This window comes from Oncorhynchus masou, chromosome 30, assembly GCF_036934945.1.
Source record: "Oncorhynchus masou masou isolate Uvic2021 chromosome 30, UVic_Omas_1.1, whole genome shotgun sequence".
NCBI classification, from domain to species: domain Eukaryota; kingdom Metazoa; phylum Chordata; class Actinopteri; order Salmoniformes; family Salmonidae; genus Oncorhynchus; species Oncorhynchus masou.
Window position 1 is genome coordinate 42,077,938 of NC_088241.1, and position 16,261 is coordinate 42,094,198.

General features: G+C 42.9%; 1 protein-coding gene across 1 annotated transcript in view; it reads left to right on the forward strand.

The window, feature by feature from the left end:
• LOC135522622 (enhancer of polycomb homolog 1-like) overlaps positions 1–16,261 on the forward strand; it is a 51,594-nt gene that overhangs the window by 2,053 nt on the left and 33,280 nt on the right. Inside the window, exon 2 of the mRNA XM_064949060.1 lies at positions 15,672–15,831. Coding sequence (XP_064805132.1) covers positions 15,672–15,831 — 160 coding nt within the window. The remainder of the gene's footprint in view (positions 1–15,671; positions 15,832–16,261) is intronic.

Consider the following 16,261-nt stretch of genomic DNA (forward strand, 5'->3'; position numbering starts at 1 on the left):
GTTTTTGGTTATGGAAAAGGGTACAGTGATTCTCTACACTAAACTTTGTTTTGTCACACAAACTGAAATGTAAGTGAACTATTTTAGCAACCAGGGAAAGGGCGATTTCTGCTTATTTATTTTTTTAATTATAACATTTCCTTCAGTCAGCACACACGCTCACCTCGCACCATGTTGTAGTCATTTACTACTTTACCTTCGATGCACACAATTACACATGTCCAATATCCACGAGTTCATCCGACTCTTCAGTAAGTACAAGGGCTGCCGTCATTGCCAAAATCTCGTAATGTGGTTATCAGCTGTGTACATGCAACTGTCTCCTGAGCGCTGAGCAGCAAAATGGAGCAGTTGCTATGACTACTCAGCAGCTGTATTGCATTAGTGGAAACCAAAACTGTTCAGGGCATTTCTGCTGCTTTTGACCAGCAGAAATGACTTTTTCAGGTTAGGAGAATTAACGTGGCAGGATTTGGATGAGCTAAAATTGTCCCGTTGTGACTCTTAACATCTAGCTACAACGAGGCTTGCCCAGTGAAACATTTTGGTTTCCACTTAATGCAATGCTGCAGAATTGGGATGGGACAGGAAAGTTCCAGGGTTATAGAACAATAGCAGTATGGGAATTTTGTTGACAGGACACGAATAGATTTTTACTCTTGTGTCAAACTAATGCAAATGTCACGTGTTAAAATAGTTTGTCGTTTGCAACGTGAACCTTCCTTGCGCTGCAGTGCTTTGTAACACTTTTTGCATAGTTGTTTCGGTGGACTGGTCCTCATCTGCTCTGTAAGCAAAGTATTCCCATAGATCACCTCTGGGGCCAGTTTTGTCAACAAGCTGCGGCCGTGGAGGTATGATGTTTTCGTTAGAAGCCATGCTGTCAGCATTTTCTCTCTCTTGCTTCTCAAGTGGCTTGTGCTGTCAGCTGCATGCAGAAGCACAACTAGCGAGCTTACTACTTCCCCCTTGAAGATTCAGACATATTACTAGTGACTCGATCCTCTCAATCTGTGTGACGTGAGACACATTTAACAGAAACAAGAGAAATTCTAGTACCGAACTGTTTTTCATGTTATAGTCTCAAAGGTATCTAAGTTTCGGTATACCGTGCAACACTAACTACTAGTCAATCATTTTTGATTATGAACAGAAAAATAGGCGTGCCTGTCTTTTCTAGTTCAGGAGCATGCGCATAAGCTTTTCTTAGCCATGTGTCTCAGTGACAGGAGTAAGGAGAGATGGGGTCTGTTGTTGGAAGTTTGACCATATTCTAATTCTTCATTCAAGCTGACTACAGCCGACAGAAAACAAGCATTTTAGAATCCAGTGCCAGCGTTCATAAAGCATCTCAGAGTAGGAGTGCTGCTAGATATTAGATAGGTAGCTATAGCAATCTATGAGTATAGTGAAGCCCAGACTCCTGAATGTAATATAGCAAGATCTGAGTGTTCAGGCCAGGGGTTGGAACCAACATAATCTTCCAGTTCTTCGTTCCGCGTTTCCGACCGGTAAAATACATTTCTAAACCCGTGCGAAACCCCACAAAGTACCGTTTTATCGTTCTTTTTTAAAACTTGTAATCAAGTTTTTTTTTTTTACATTTAGCACATTAAATGACATCACTGATCAGTGCTGCTCGAGCAGGTAAGCGAGTTCTTTACATGCGTGATGGACAGACAAGTGCCACCTATGGTGCAAGATGCAACTGAAATTTTGCCGGTGGAGAGCGAGTGAGTGGATTGAGGAGACTTAAAGCGCGGTGCATCTTGTGACATGCATTGTCTGACTTAGGTCAACAGAATTATACCTAGGGAGGAACTTTGAATATCCTTTGAGCTCGCTAGCTAACAAGCCCACGTGCAGACCGGCACCAGAATTAAAAACACGTCTTACCTTTTTGTAGTTAATAAATCTAACGTGAAATGTGAACTATACCTATAGTATCCTTAACTAGCATTGGAAATGTTAATCCATTCTTCACTAATTAAATCTCCATCTTCTGAATCACGCTTGTAACGTAAGTACAGTAGTCTATGCTTCGGAGGGGGAGGCGCAAGTAGCCTTAACACACACCGGCAAAGATTTTCAGCTTGCAGGCAGACACTGGAATATATTTGATTGACCGTGAAGGCTTTGCATAGGCGCATTGTTTAGCGTTTTTTGGGGGTGGGGGCTTTTTTTTTTTTATGCCTGGAGCGTAAAATAAAGTTATTAACCTGTTCCCATGCTTTTAAAATAACAGTTCTGTTCCAGGAACAGTGTGGATGACCTTTTGTTCCAGGTTACATTTCTTTCTGTACCTTCAAAAAAATGTTTTTGGTTCTGTTCTGTGAACCGGTTCCACCCCCTGGTTCAGGCTGATGCTGTGTGTGTGCGCATTTTTACACTGTCAGGGGGTTTGATGCAAAACAACTTTGACCCAGTTTTGGGTTATAATCCAAAACAAACCCAGTGGCCAATTTTGAGCATTGTGTTATGGTCTGAGAGACAGTGGGTTATTGCCTCTTCATGACCTCACCAGGGCATCAGAGGGGGGTGTCTTGTGCTGAGATGCCTCAGTGAATGCAAACAGAGGAAGGGACTGGGGGTGCAGTTCATTTTACTATCAGAAGAATCCCACCAGCCCCTCTGTCCTGTGCTTTCTCTGTTATGTAACTGCCTGGAGTGACAGAGACCGAGGGAAATAGAGGCTGTTTTACTTCAGGGGCCCAAGTGATATGCAGCGTGGCTGCTTTACTGTCTGACCCACATTTACACCAGTGGGAACTGGATGGGGAAACCCTGGATCTGTATCCTAAATGGCACCCTATTCCCTTTATGGTGCACTACTTGTGAACAGGGCACACAGTGTTAGTGGTCAATTAGTTCATTATGTAAAGAATATGGTGCTATTTGGGACGCACTCTGGGAGCTGATTAACTTAGGCAAACTGGATGGATTGGTAGCTAGCTTCTCCTGACCAGGAACTGGTCTGGTGGTTTTAAATCTGGAACGCAAAGCTTTCTGGCTGGCGGGCTATTGTGAAACCATACCGGAATCAACAGGATGCATATTTTATACAGCTCAATGTTTTATGCAGTGTTTGTGGAATTTTGAAATGTAGGAACGTGAGGGAAACAAAGAAATTGAAAATACTGTTTCTATAATGTCCATAATAACTTTTCCCTTTACTGTCCTGTACCAAATTGATTGTTGTTGTCTTGTGGTGGATTTGTCTTTGTACAGTTGGGCTACTTGGTTAGTGAATGGACTGGGTCAGTAACCAAGCGATCGCTGGTTTGAATCCCGAGCCGGCATGGTGGAAAAATCTGCAGTTCCGCCCTTGCGCAAATCAGTTAAGCCCCGCACTTCTCTGATTCAGATGGGCTGTTTGAATACAGAAGAAATATTTCGTTGCGCAACTGACTAGGTATCCCCTTTGAGCGCTTGGCTATTATGTCCCATGTAGTGAACAATTTCCAACCCCTGCCTGCCTCGCACAGTTTGTGTTTTGTAATCCGTCAAGAGGAACATGTCAAGGACAGAGCTAGTGTTTCATGATCCTAAACATTATTACACCTAGCTAGGTAGCATCACAGTACACACAGCCTTATACATCCCTGCTTAAATGTTGAGATGCTGCATGATTTGAGTTCAGTGCACCTGCTACTTTACTAGAATTTACTATTAGGCTACTATAATCTGTACAGATATCTACTTGAATACTGAGCTAGTCCTTGATCAGGCATGTGTGGGCAGTTTTAATTGAATGTAAGAAATTAATTTAGGGCTGTCACTGACTTTAAAAAAAATTGTCGGCCAGGAGTTGTCTATTCTTTCGACCAATCGTCTGGTCAACATTTTTACATGTGTATTTCTCCATATGGACATGCCCTATATGTTTTAATAAAATCAACAATATGTAGGCTACAGCCAGATTTTCTGATGCTTCAAGCACACTGTGATTCAATAATTGAAACACAAATGACTAAGGAGGGAGCCTAACCAGAAGGGGGAAAAAACTGTTTCCGAACCACCGCTGCTGCTGGCTTTCGCAGATTCTGCCACTATGTTCCCAAAGTTGCCAGTAATGGTCTTCACCAGGGGTCAGCAACCTTTCCCATTTGCAGTGCCAATTTATCTTACCATTTCAACCGATCTGCATGCCAGTCTTTGTATCTCAATCATTGGCATGTGGTTAATCAAAATTGTATCTAAATCTAAAGGAAAATATACATCTAAAATTAACTTCCATTGCCAACGATGTAAAAATAGCCTACACAAATTCAACAAATAAAAACATTGCAGCCTGCAGGTAGAACATACACTGTGTGGCCTGTCTGCAAGGAACTTGAAACATTGTATCAACTGTGTCCACCCCAAAAGTTAACAATCTTGCAACATAACATTTAAAAAGTTATGAACCCTCAGTTTCCCATGCCAGTGAGCTCCATACAGACAGCTGTATTTGTGCAAGGATAAGTAATCAGGTAGGCCTATTTTTAAGACGTATCCACCATATCCAAGCATAATTTCTCCCCTTACACGCAGAGTGGTTATCGAAAGGGGGAGAACTGGAAAGATCTTTCAAATTGACAATAGTTCTTAAATATAGGCTTTCTCAATGGATGTAAATTGTGATTGGGTGTCCCATAGGGCAGCTCACAATTGGCCGTGTTGGCCGGGGTAGGCTGTCATTGTAAATTAGAATTTGTTCTTAATGGACTCGCCTTGTTAAATAAAGTGTTGTTTTTTGTTTTTTATGCCAGGTAGCCTAGACCTACATTTTATGCGTAATCAGGTGCGTGTCCTTACTCAACATTGACCGGAGCACTCCAAACAAAATAATTAATAAATTGACCACTTGTTTTACATTTAAGTCATTTAGCAGACGCTCTTATCCAGAGCGACTTACAAATTGGACTTGTGAAAAGTTTGTTTATTTCATTCCATTTACAAGTGTTGCCTAGGTTGTGCGCTCTGCAAACGTGTCCACTCTGACAATGAACTTTTAAAAGTAATAATAATATATTGAATGCATCAACAGACATTACAGTAACCAAACAAGCATTGTAGATTGGGAATTAAAAGTAAATTATACTGGTGTGCCATCCCCACGTTCTCTGCAATGGATTAGTCTACTGAGACGGGTGTCAGTCAAGATGTGAAACAAATAATTGTGGCACAACTGCTCGACTAAAAATGTTCTCAGGTCAAACAGCCTATCGACCGAACAAACGACTAACTGGGGAAAGTTGTAATTGAATTGAATGTAAGCCTACCTCTACCTTTTGATTACACCGCTCTGACTGAGAAGACTGGCTTGGAGTCATCGGCTGTGTCACAAATGGCACCCTTATTCCCTATATAATCCACTAATTTGGACCGAGAGACTGGCTTGGAGTCATCGTCTGTGTCACAAATGGCACCCTTATTCCCTATATAATCCACTAATTTGGACCGAGACCCATGTAATCAGCTTAAATCTGAACACCTGCTGGAGGCCACACTTTGGTTGTCAAGGCAACTTTTATTGGAGTCACCTCCTGTGCATCCAGGGATCATTAAATCATTGGAATGAATCAGCTGTGAAAATAGGCTACGTGACATTCTGTTTTATTTCTGTTTTAGGGGTGTGGCATAGCTGTGTCTCAGGTAGTTTAATGGCAGTAGGGTCTTGTAGTGCTAGTCTGGTTCCAGAGGTTTCTACTCTTGTCAATGCCAACTCTGTTTTGCATGACCAAGATTGAGAAGGAGTTGGCGTGATGGCACAAACAGACTGGAACTGAGGCAAGCATGCTGCTTCTTGTAGCAAGGTTTCTGTATCATAGCTATCATGGACTTTCCTATCAGGGTCCTTCTCTCCCTGTCACCACCCACACTGCAGGTTATACCTGCCTTAGCTAATACTGCTACGACAGGGGTCTTCGAGCTCTTCTTGCCCAGGGATTCTTTCCCAGGCAAATTGGCAGCCCAGGAGCCCCACATAATTAGAAGAGGAAGTGTGAACTCTCAGCTCTTTCCCTGGTTAAACAAAGGTCGGCAATACTCCAGTAAGTATAATTAGCGCGAATGAGTAATTTGTTACATTTTAGGGAGTGGCGTAATGAAGTTGGCATCATTAGGAATAAGATCCTTTGCTTTTTCTACTGTTGAAACAGTTGAAGTCACAAGTTTACATAAACTTTAGCCAAATGCATTTAATGAGTTTTTGACAATTCCTGACATTTAATCCTAGTAAAAAAAATCCCTGTCTTAGGTCAGTTGGGATCACCACTTTATTTTAAGAATGTGAAATGTCAGAATAATAGTAGAGATTTATTTCAGCATTTATTTTTTTGTTACATTTACATACTCTCAATTAGTTTTCGGTAGCATTGCCTTTAAATTGTTTAACTTGGGTCAAATGTTTTGGGTTGCCTTCCACAAGCTTCCCACAATACGTTGGGTGAATTTTGACCTATTCCTCCTGACAGAGCTGGTGTAACTGAGTCAGGTTTGTAGGCCTCCTTGCTCACACATGCTTTTTCAGTTCTGCCCACACATTTTCTATATGATTGAGGTCATGGCTTTGTTATGGCCATTCCAATACCTTGACTTTGTTGTCCTTTAAGCCATTTTGCCACAACTTTGGAAGTATGCTTGGTGTCATTGTCCATTTGGACGACTAATTTGCAACCAAGCTTTATCTTCCTGACTGATGTCTTGAGATGTTGCATCAATATATCCACTTAATTTTACTTCCTCATGGTGCCATCTATTTTGTGAAGTGCAACAGTCCCTTCTGCAGCAAAGCACCCCCACAACATGATGCTGCCACCCCCGTGCTTCACGATTGGAATGGTGTTCTTTGGCATGCAAGCCTCCAACCTTTTTCCTCCAAAATAACGATGATCATTATGGCCAAACAGTTGTTATATTTTTGTTTCATCAGATCAGAGGACATTTCTCTAAAAAAAAGTGTGATTTTTGTCCCCATGTGCAGTTGCAAACTATATTATGGCTTTATTATGGTGGTTTTGGAGCAGTGGCTTCTTCCTTGCTTAGTGGCCTTTCAGGTTATGTCGATATAGGACTCATTTTATTGTGGATATAGATAATTTTGTACCGGTTTCTTCCATGTCCATTTCATGCATTTATGTAACCTGTGTTCAGGACAAATATGTAAGTCGCTCTGGATAAGAGCGTCTGCTAAATGACGTAAATGTAAATATATAAGCACCTAACACTCAAATCCCATTTGTTACTTAAAATGTTTTATGGGCTACACATTCTCCATTTTTGTGTGTGCTCTCGCTCGCACGCCCACACAGGTCCCATAAGTTACTAGCTACATACCTAGCTAGGTTGCACGCGCTACATATCTGCGACTTCGCTCTCTAACTCTCACACACACACACATTTGGATTTAATACGCTAGCTAGCTAGTCAGTCTTCTTGTGCCTCATGACACATACTGACAGACACAAACACCCAAGCTTTACACAGTATTCACCGCCCACTGAACTTGACTAATGGTTGAAAGGCAAGCACTTATCATTGGTGTGTTAATTAAATCTTGTCATGTCACCTGACCATCTCCTCGGGGGTTCTTTGGACTTGCAAGGGCAACTGAACTCGCAAGCAAAAACAAGAAATTTGCATCACTGACATATATTCCCCCTCGACCGACTAAAACACAGTAATTGACAGATCCACCATTAACGGGTGGACTTTTTTGGTTGCCTGCTCAAGGGGCTCTGCCTATACTTTGGTGAGCTCGTCTGTGTCTGCGGAGTTGCTGATGAAGACCCTCTCAGGCTCCAGTGTCACAGTAGTCGCCGATAAGTTGACACCACTGATCGTCTGACCCAGTTCTCAGCATAACATGACAATTCAAAAATCAAGTTATTTTTCTCTCTAATGAGGAATCCAGCGATGCAGTAGAAAGCTTAGCTAGCTAAGGTGTAGTCACTGTCACTGCTGCCTATGAATGATGGGTTTGACATTTCTGAAGAGCCAGGTAAATGTTCTGTTTTCCTGCAGATGATACTCTACTGTAGTTTTGATTGGGCCAACAGGAAAATCATCAGATTTTGAATATCCTATTGAATCTAGATTCATTGTAGATGAAGGGGAGCAGACGGGTTAACCTCAAAGTCTAACATATGGAATTGTTTTAAGATGGTCATACCATGCATCATTTAGCTATTTGATTTAGAATTTTAGGACTCCTTTAGGTATCAAAAAATATAATTGAATTTGCCCTTTACTACTATAGCCCATAGAAACGCATTGAATAACACATTCATAAATTACCAAAAAACAGTCAAATAAATCATTTTCTGCCAAATGTTGAAGTGGCTGTCCTATATCTGGAAGATGTAAGAAAGATCAGCACATATTTATATTTTTCTGGACACATGTAACCCCTTATTTTTGTTGGCACTAAACTACCTTCATTTTTTTTTATGGGTTACCTTCAGATGAGTCCTATGACACGTGGAGGTTGTAGAACGAAACGGAGAAGACCGTCGTGTTCATTCCTGAGTCTCTCCTTTCCATAGTGGTTATAATAGTTTGTAGGACAAACCATTCGGATGCTACAGACGTTTGTGAGAAGGCCGATTTTTGGGATATATCATGGTCTGACAAACACCTCTGTAGCTCGGCCACCTCCATTGCAGAAGGACGACGTAGTCGGATTTGGTAGATTGAGATGCAGCCCATGCAAAACAAATTATCTCTAGTTTAGTCACCTCCCTGACAAAGGCGCCCCCCTCCCCAGATTGCTCAGTTTGGCAGGCGGCCAGCACTAGGACGAGTCTTGGTTCCATACTAATTCCATTTTTTAAGATTTATTTTTAAAATTTATTTCACCTTTATTTAACCAGGTAGGCAAGTTGAGAACAAGTTCTCATTTACAATTGCGACCTGGCCAAGATAAAAGCAAAGCAGTTCGACACATACAAAAACAGAGTTACACATGGAGTAAAACAAGCATACAGTAGAAAAATAAGTCTATATACAACGTGTGCAAATGAGGTGATAAAAAAGGCCATGGTGGCAAAGTAAATACAATACAGTAAAACACTGGAATGGTAGATTTGCAGTGGAAGAATGTGCCGGTACAGAGAGAAATTATGGGGTGCAAAGGGGCAAAATAAATAAATACAGTAGGGGGAGAGGTAGTCCAAACAACTAAGTTATAGATGGGCTATGGACAGGTGCTGTAATCTGTGAGCTGCTGTGACAGCTGGTGCTTAAAGCTAGTGAGGGAGATAAGTGTTTCCAGTTTCAGAGATGTTTGTAGTTTGTTCCAGTCATTGGCAGCAGAGAACTGGAAGGAGAGGCGGCCAAAGGGAGAATTGGTGACCAGAGAGAGATAGCTGCTGGAGTGCATGCTACAGGTCGGTGCTGCTATGGTGACCAGCGAGCTGACATGCGGGGACTTTACCTAGCAGGGTCTTGTAGATGACCTGGAGCCAGTGGGCTTGGAGACGAGTATGAAGCGAGGGCCAGTCAACGAGTGCGTACAGGTCGCAGTGGTGGGTAGTGTATTGGGCTTTGGTGACAAAACGGATGGCACTGTGATAGACTACATCCAATTTATTCAGTAGGGTATTGGAGACTATTTTGTAAATGACATTGTCGAAGTCGAGGATCGGTAGAATGATCAGTTTAACGAGGGTATGTTTGGCAGCATGAGTGAAGGATGCTTTGATGCGAAATAGGAAGCCAATTCTAGATTTAACTTTGGATTGGAGATGTTTTATGTGAGTCTGGAAGGAGAGTTTACAGTCTGACCAGACACCTAGGTATTTGTAGTTGCCCTTGGGGCGGCAGGGTAGCCTAGTGGTTAGAGCGTTGGACTAGTAACCGAAAGGTTGCAAGTTCGAATCCCCGAGCCGACAAGGTACAAGTCGTTCTGCCCCTGAACAGGTAGTTAACCCACTGTTCCTAGGCCGTCATTGAAAATAAGAATTTTTTCTTAACTGACTTGCCTAGTAGAATAAAGGTAGAATTTTTCTTTTTTTTTTAAGTCAGAACCATCCAGAGTAGTGATGTTGGATGGGCGGGCAGGTGCAGGCAGTTTCCGCCTAAAGACACCCTAATCCTACTGCCTGTAGCTCAGGCCCAGGGGCAAGGATATGCATATTCTTGGTATCATTTGAAAGGAAACACTGAATTTTGTGGAAATGTGAATTGAATGTAGGAGAATATAACCCAATAGATCTGGTAGAAGAAAATACAAGGAAATAAACATACGTTTTCTGTTTTATTGTTGCTGCATCATCTTTCAAATGACCAAGAACAGCCAAACATACAGATAGGATGCTGTGGATGATTTGAATGAAGAACAGAAGATGGCAACAATAGCTGAGCAAAGTTTTGGACAGAACTTCAAAAATTAGCGAGCGACATGACATGAAGTCACCCAAATGTACCCAAGTGGCCGAATTGGTACAGTAATACATTTTGAAGGAAAGAACTATATACATAAATGCTATTCCCCCCCCCCCCCCTTTGTGCCCTGAGGCACATTCATGCCTGCAGAGATTTAATCTGGGCAGGGGAACACCAGTGGTTGGAGCAGAAGGGACAGAGGTAGAGGGGACAGAAGGTGCTACAGTGGACTTGCTGTAGCTAGCAACCTCCTGGATGAGCAGCTCCTGCATGGCAGGATCACTGTTACTGGATCACTGTTACTCTAACTTCCGCGACGCATATAAGGCCCTGCCCCGCCCCCTTTCGGAAAAGCTGACCACGACTCCATTTTGCTGATACCTGCCTACAAACAAAAGCTAAAAAAAAGAAGCTCCCACGCTGAGGTCTGTCCAACGCTGGTCCGACCAAGCTGACTCCACACTCCAAGACTGCTTCCATCACGTGGACTGGGACATGTTTCGTATTGCGTCAGATAACCACATTGACGAATACGCTGATTCGGTGTGCGAGTTCATTAGAACGTGTGTTGAAGATGTCGTTCCCATAGCAACGATTAAAACATTCCCTAACCAGAAACCATGGATTGATGGCAGCATTCGCGTGAAACTGAAAGCGCGAACCACTGCTTTCAATCAGGGCGAGGTGTCTGGTAACATGACTGAATACAAACAGTGCAGCTATTCCCTCCGTAAGGCTATCAAACAAGCTAAGCGTCAGTACAGAGACAAAGTAGAATCTCAATTCAACGGCTCAGACACAAGAGGCATGTGGCAGGGTCTACAGTCAATCACGGACTACAGGAAGAAATCCAGCCCAGTCACGGACCAGGATGTCTTGCTCCCAGGCAGACTAAATAACTTTTTTGCCCGCTTTGAGGACAATACAGTGCCACTGACACGGCCTGCAACGGAAACATGCGGTCTCTCCTTCACTGCAGCCGAGGTGAGTAAAACATTTAAACGTGTTAACCCTCGCAAGGCTGCAGGCCCAGACGGCATCCCCAGCCGCGCCCTCAGAGCATGCGCAGACCAGCTGGCTGGTGTGTTTACGGACATATTCAATCAATCCCTATACCAGTCTGCTGTCTGCGGACGACACAACAGTGGTAGGCTTGATTACCAACAACGACGAGACGGCCTACAGGGAGGAGGTGAGGGCCCTCGGAGTGTGGTGTCAGGAAAATAACCTCACTCTCAACGTCAACAAAACTAAGGAGATGATTGTGGACTTCAGGAAACAGCAGAGGGAACACCCCCCTATCCACATTGATGGAACAGTAGTGGAGAGAGTAGCAAGTTTTAAGTTCCTCGGCATACACATCACAGACAAACTGAATTGGTCCACTCACACAGACAGCATCGTGAAGAAGGCGCAGCAGCGCCTCTTCAACCTCCAGGAGGCTGAAGAAATTCAGCTTGTCACCAAAAGCACTCACAAACTTCTACAGATGCACAATCGAGAGCATCCTGGCGGGCTGTATCACCGCCTGGTACGGCAACTGCTCCGCCCTCAACCGTAAGGCTCTCCAGAGGGTAGTGAGGTCTGCACAACGCATCCCCGGGGGCAAACTACCTGCCCTCCAGGGCACCTACACCACCCGATGTTACAGGAAGGCCATAAAGATCATCAAGGACATCAACCACCCGAGCCACTGCCTGTTCACCCCGCTATCATCCAGAAGGCGAGGTCAGTACAGGTGCATCAAAGCTGGGACCGAGAGACTGAAAAACAGCTTCTATCTCAAGGCCATCAGACTGTTAAACAGCCACCACTAACATTGAGTGGCTGCTGCCAACACACTGACTCAACTCCAGCCACTTTAATAATGGGAATTGATGGGAAATGATGTAAATATATCACTAGCCACTTTAAACAATGCTACCTTATATAATGTTACTTACCCTACATTATTCATCTCATATGCATACGTATATACTGTACTCTATATCATCGACTGCATTCTTATGTAATACATGTATCACTAGCCACTTTAACTATGCCACTTTGTTTACATACTCATCTCATATGTATATACTGTACTCGATACCATCTACTGTATCTTGCCTATGCTGCTCTGTACCATCACTCATTCATATATCCTTATGTACATATTCTTTATCCCCTTACACTGTGTATGAGACAGTAGTTTAGGAATTGTTAGTTAGATTACTTGTTGGTTATTACTGCATTGTCGGAACTAGAAGCACAAGCATTTCGCTACACTCGCATTAACATCTGCTAACCATGTGTATGTGACAAATAAAATTTGATTTGATCCTCGCCATGCAGAAACATGTCCTCCGCCTGGATGTCAAAACTAGCTTCGCTGAAAGATTAATCTTTCTGAAGCAACTCAGTCTCGCTGTATCTATTTCCTCTATAATTTGGGTTAAATCTGTATACCTAGACTTTGTTTTAGCTTTTCCTGATTTATTTGCCTTATTTATTTATTTATTTATATATATATATATATAACTTGTTTAAAATGCTACTGAATATGTACTGCTATGCGCAACACCCATGGCTCCGTCAAGTAGGATTTGCAATGGTGAATGAACCTTTTTACGCCAGAGTTTACGACAAAGGCTGGTCTTCAAACATATAACCATTACATATTGTCGTTTACCTCAGCTTATTGGCTAATTTCCAAGCTAGATTTCAAGATGATCATTGGGCCAAAATACAGTCAACCAAAGTTGAATGAGACGGAAATCAGGACGCAAGCGGTTTACAAATGTTTCGTTAGGCTATAAAAATGTCTTTTTATCAAACAAAACGAACATTCACTGTGTAGTTAGGATACTTGGCTTTGCCACCAGAGGAAGATCTTCAATGGTAAGCGATTTATTTTGTAATTTCTGACTTTCATGATGCTAATGCTTGGTTGGAAAATGCTAGTAATACTTGTGTGTGTGTGTGGCGCATTCCTCAGAAAATAGCATGTTTGCTTTCGTAGTAACGGCTTTTTGAAATCTGACACAGCGGCTGGATTAATAAGACGTTCATCTTTTAAATGATGTAAGATGCATGTATTTACAAGAATGTTTACTATAACAAATTATGTATTTAGAATGTTAGCTCGGCAGTTTCACCGGATGTTGGCCTGGTGGGTCGTTAGCGTCTCACCTACCCTAGAGCGGTTAAGAGCAATTGGAGGCCACGGAAGGAGAGTTGTATGGCATTGAAGCTCGTCTGGAGGGTTTTTATTGTCCAAAGAAGGGCCAGAAGTATACTGAATGGTGTCCTCTGCCTAGAAGTGGATCAGAGACTCACCAGCAGGAAGAGCGACATAATTGATGTATACAGAGAAGAGTCAGTCCAAGAATTGAACCCTGAGGCACCCCCATAGAGAACACCAGAGGCCCGGACAACAGGCCCTCCGATTTGACACACTGAACTCTATCAGAGAAGTAGTTGGTGAACCAGTCGAGGCAATCATTTGAGAAACCAAGGCTATCGAGTCTGCCGATGAGGATGTGGTGATTGACAGTCGAAAGCCTTGGCCAGATCAATGAATACGGCTGCACAGTATTGTTTCTTATCGATGGAGGTTAAGATCTCGTTTAGGACCTTGAGCGTGGCTGAGGTGCACCCATGACCAGCTCTGAAACCAGATTGCATAGCGGAGAAAGTATGGTGGGATTCTAAATGGTCAGTAATCTGTTATTTGACTTGGCTTTCGAAGACCTTAGAAAGGCAGGGTAGGATAGATATAGGTTACATTGGCGTGTTACGTTCAGTAGTTCCAAAACATGCAGTGATATTGCAGAGAGCCACATGAATTCACAGAAATACTCATTTTAAATGTCGATAAATACTATTTTTAGACATGGAAATATAGATACTCTTCTCTTTAATGCAACCGCGGTGTCAGATTTCAATTTTTTTTCACAGAAAAAGCATAGTCTGAGAATGGCGTTCAGAGCACAAACCAGCCAGAGAAATATCCGCCATGTTCGGTAGTCAACAGTATTCATGAATAGCATTTATAAATATTCACTTACTTTTGAGCTTCATCAGAATGCACTCCCAGCAATCGCAGTTCCACAATAAAAGCTTGTTTTGTTCGATAATGTCCATTTATGTCTAATTGCTTCTTTTGTTAGGGCGTTTGGTAAACAAATCCAAAGGCGCGATCTGGTCCATTCTGACGAAACGTTCAAAAAGTTATATTACAGGTCGAAGAAACTTGTCAAACTAAGTATAAAATCAATCTTTAGGATGTTTTTATCATAAAAGTTCAATGTTCCAACTGGAGAATTCTATTGTCTGTTGAAAAGCAATGGAACGATAGCTACCTCTCAAGTGAAAGCGCGTGACTGAGAACGAGGCTGTAGGCAGACCACTGACTCAAAGAGCTCCCATCCGGTCCCACATCACATCAAAATAGACTACGGGGATGGTATATTGAATAAAAAATGTTAAAGCAGGAATGCATCTAGTCATTTTGATGTGCAACACAAACCAGTGATGGTCATGCATTCTGGGTTGACAATAAGGCTGCTATAGGTTGCTATAGTTTACTGTCAAAATAGGGCTCCAGAATTTGTAACTTTTTTGCTGAATAGGTAACCTTTTGCCTACAAGTTTTTGTGCACAAGCTTATAGGCTGATTCATTTGGGGCTAACTTAGGTTGTGGAAACTATAAACAGGTTGCTAACTGTAAATATTGCTGGTAGGAAGCCCTGTAATTGATTAATCTAACAGCAAAGTTAATGTCCTAAACCTTCCAGCCGTATGCTAAGTAGAGGGCACAGGTGAAGGGATAGAGTGTCAGCCACAGCAGCCGGCCTTGGTAAAATGGGCAAGTTTGGCACTTTCATAGCAGGAATCAATGCACTTTACTTAAGGTGTACCTTTTTAGCCTCCCAAAAAGTAGGACGTTTTATGTGTGGTGACCAGCTAGAATTTGCAATGATCTGACCAATAATGTTTTTACTCGCACAGCCAAGTCAAATGGTCGCAAAATACAACTCAATGGTCAGTCTGGAGCCCTGCTACAGTGAGAATGCTTCATGGTTGACTCCTTTCACATACGGGTGCAAACTCCTGTTTTTAAAGGTGTCAGTCAGTGTGCTATGTGGTTTACATTTCACCGAAGCGATGATGTTGCTTTGTTAATTTTGCTGGCCTCCAGACTAACCTCGTTTAATGTTTTCCTTGTGTATGTCATTGCACCTCACCAAAAGCACTGTTGTTGACGATGTAGGTCTAATGACTGACTCTATGACCTCTCCTTTGTTATATTCCTCTCTCACAGGAGCACCATCTCCAGCGGGCCATCTCTGCACAGCAGGTGTACGGGGAGAAACGGGACAACATGGTCATCCCCGTCCCCGAAGCAGGGAGCAACATCGCCTACTATGAATCCCTCTACCCCGGGGACTTCAAGATGCCAAAGCAGCTCATTCACATACAGCGTGAGGACTATTACTATTCATGTAGCCTGTCTGTCTTTCTCCTGTGTGTCTCTGCCGCGCCTGTGTGTGTCTGCCGCGCCTGTGTGTCTATCTGTCTGCAGTTAGTTGGCAGATGTTTGTTTTTCTTGTCTTGAGTGTGCCTGGTGTGTCTGCTGGTTTTCCTGTGTGTGTGCGCATACTGCAGTTTGTTTTTGTGTTCATGCTGCTGCGTGTTCATGCTGCTGCATGTGTGTGCTCTGTCTGAGGTATGTTTAAGTGATTGTGTCAGCCCCTGGGGTGTCTCTAATAGCAGCAGTGTGATCTCAGACGTGTCCTGCTGTCTGAAAGCATTTGAGCTCACTCACTCACCCACACACACAATCACACAGGCTGCGGCGGGGGGAGAGTGGGGCACTCTGTCTGTCGGTCTGGATACTCAGTAAGCCCAGGG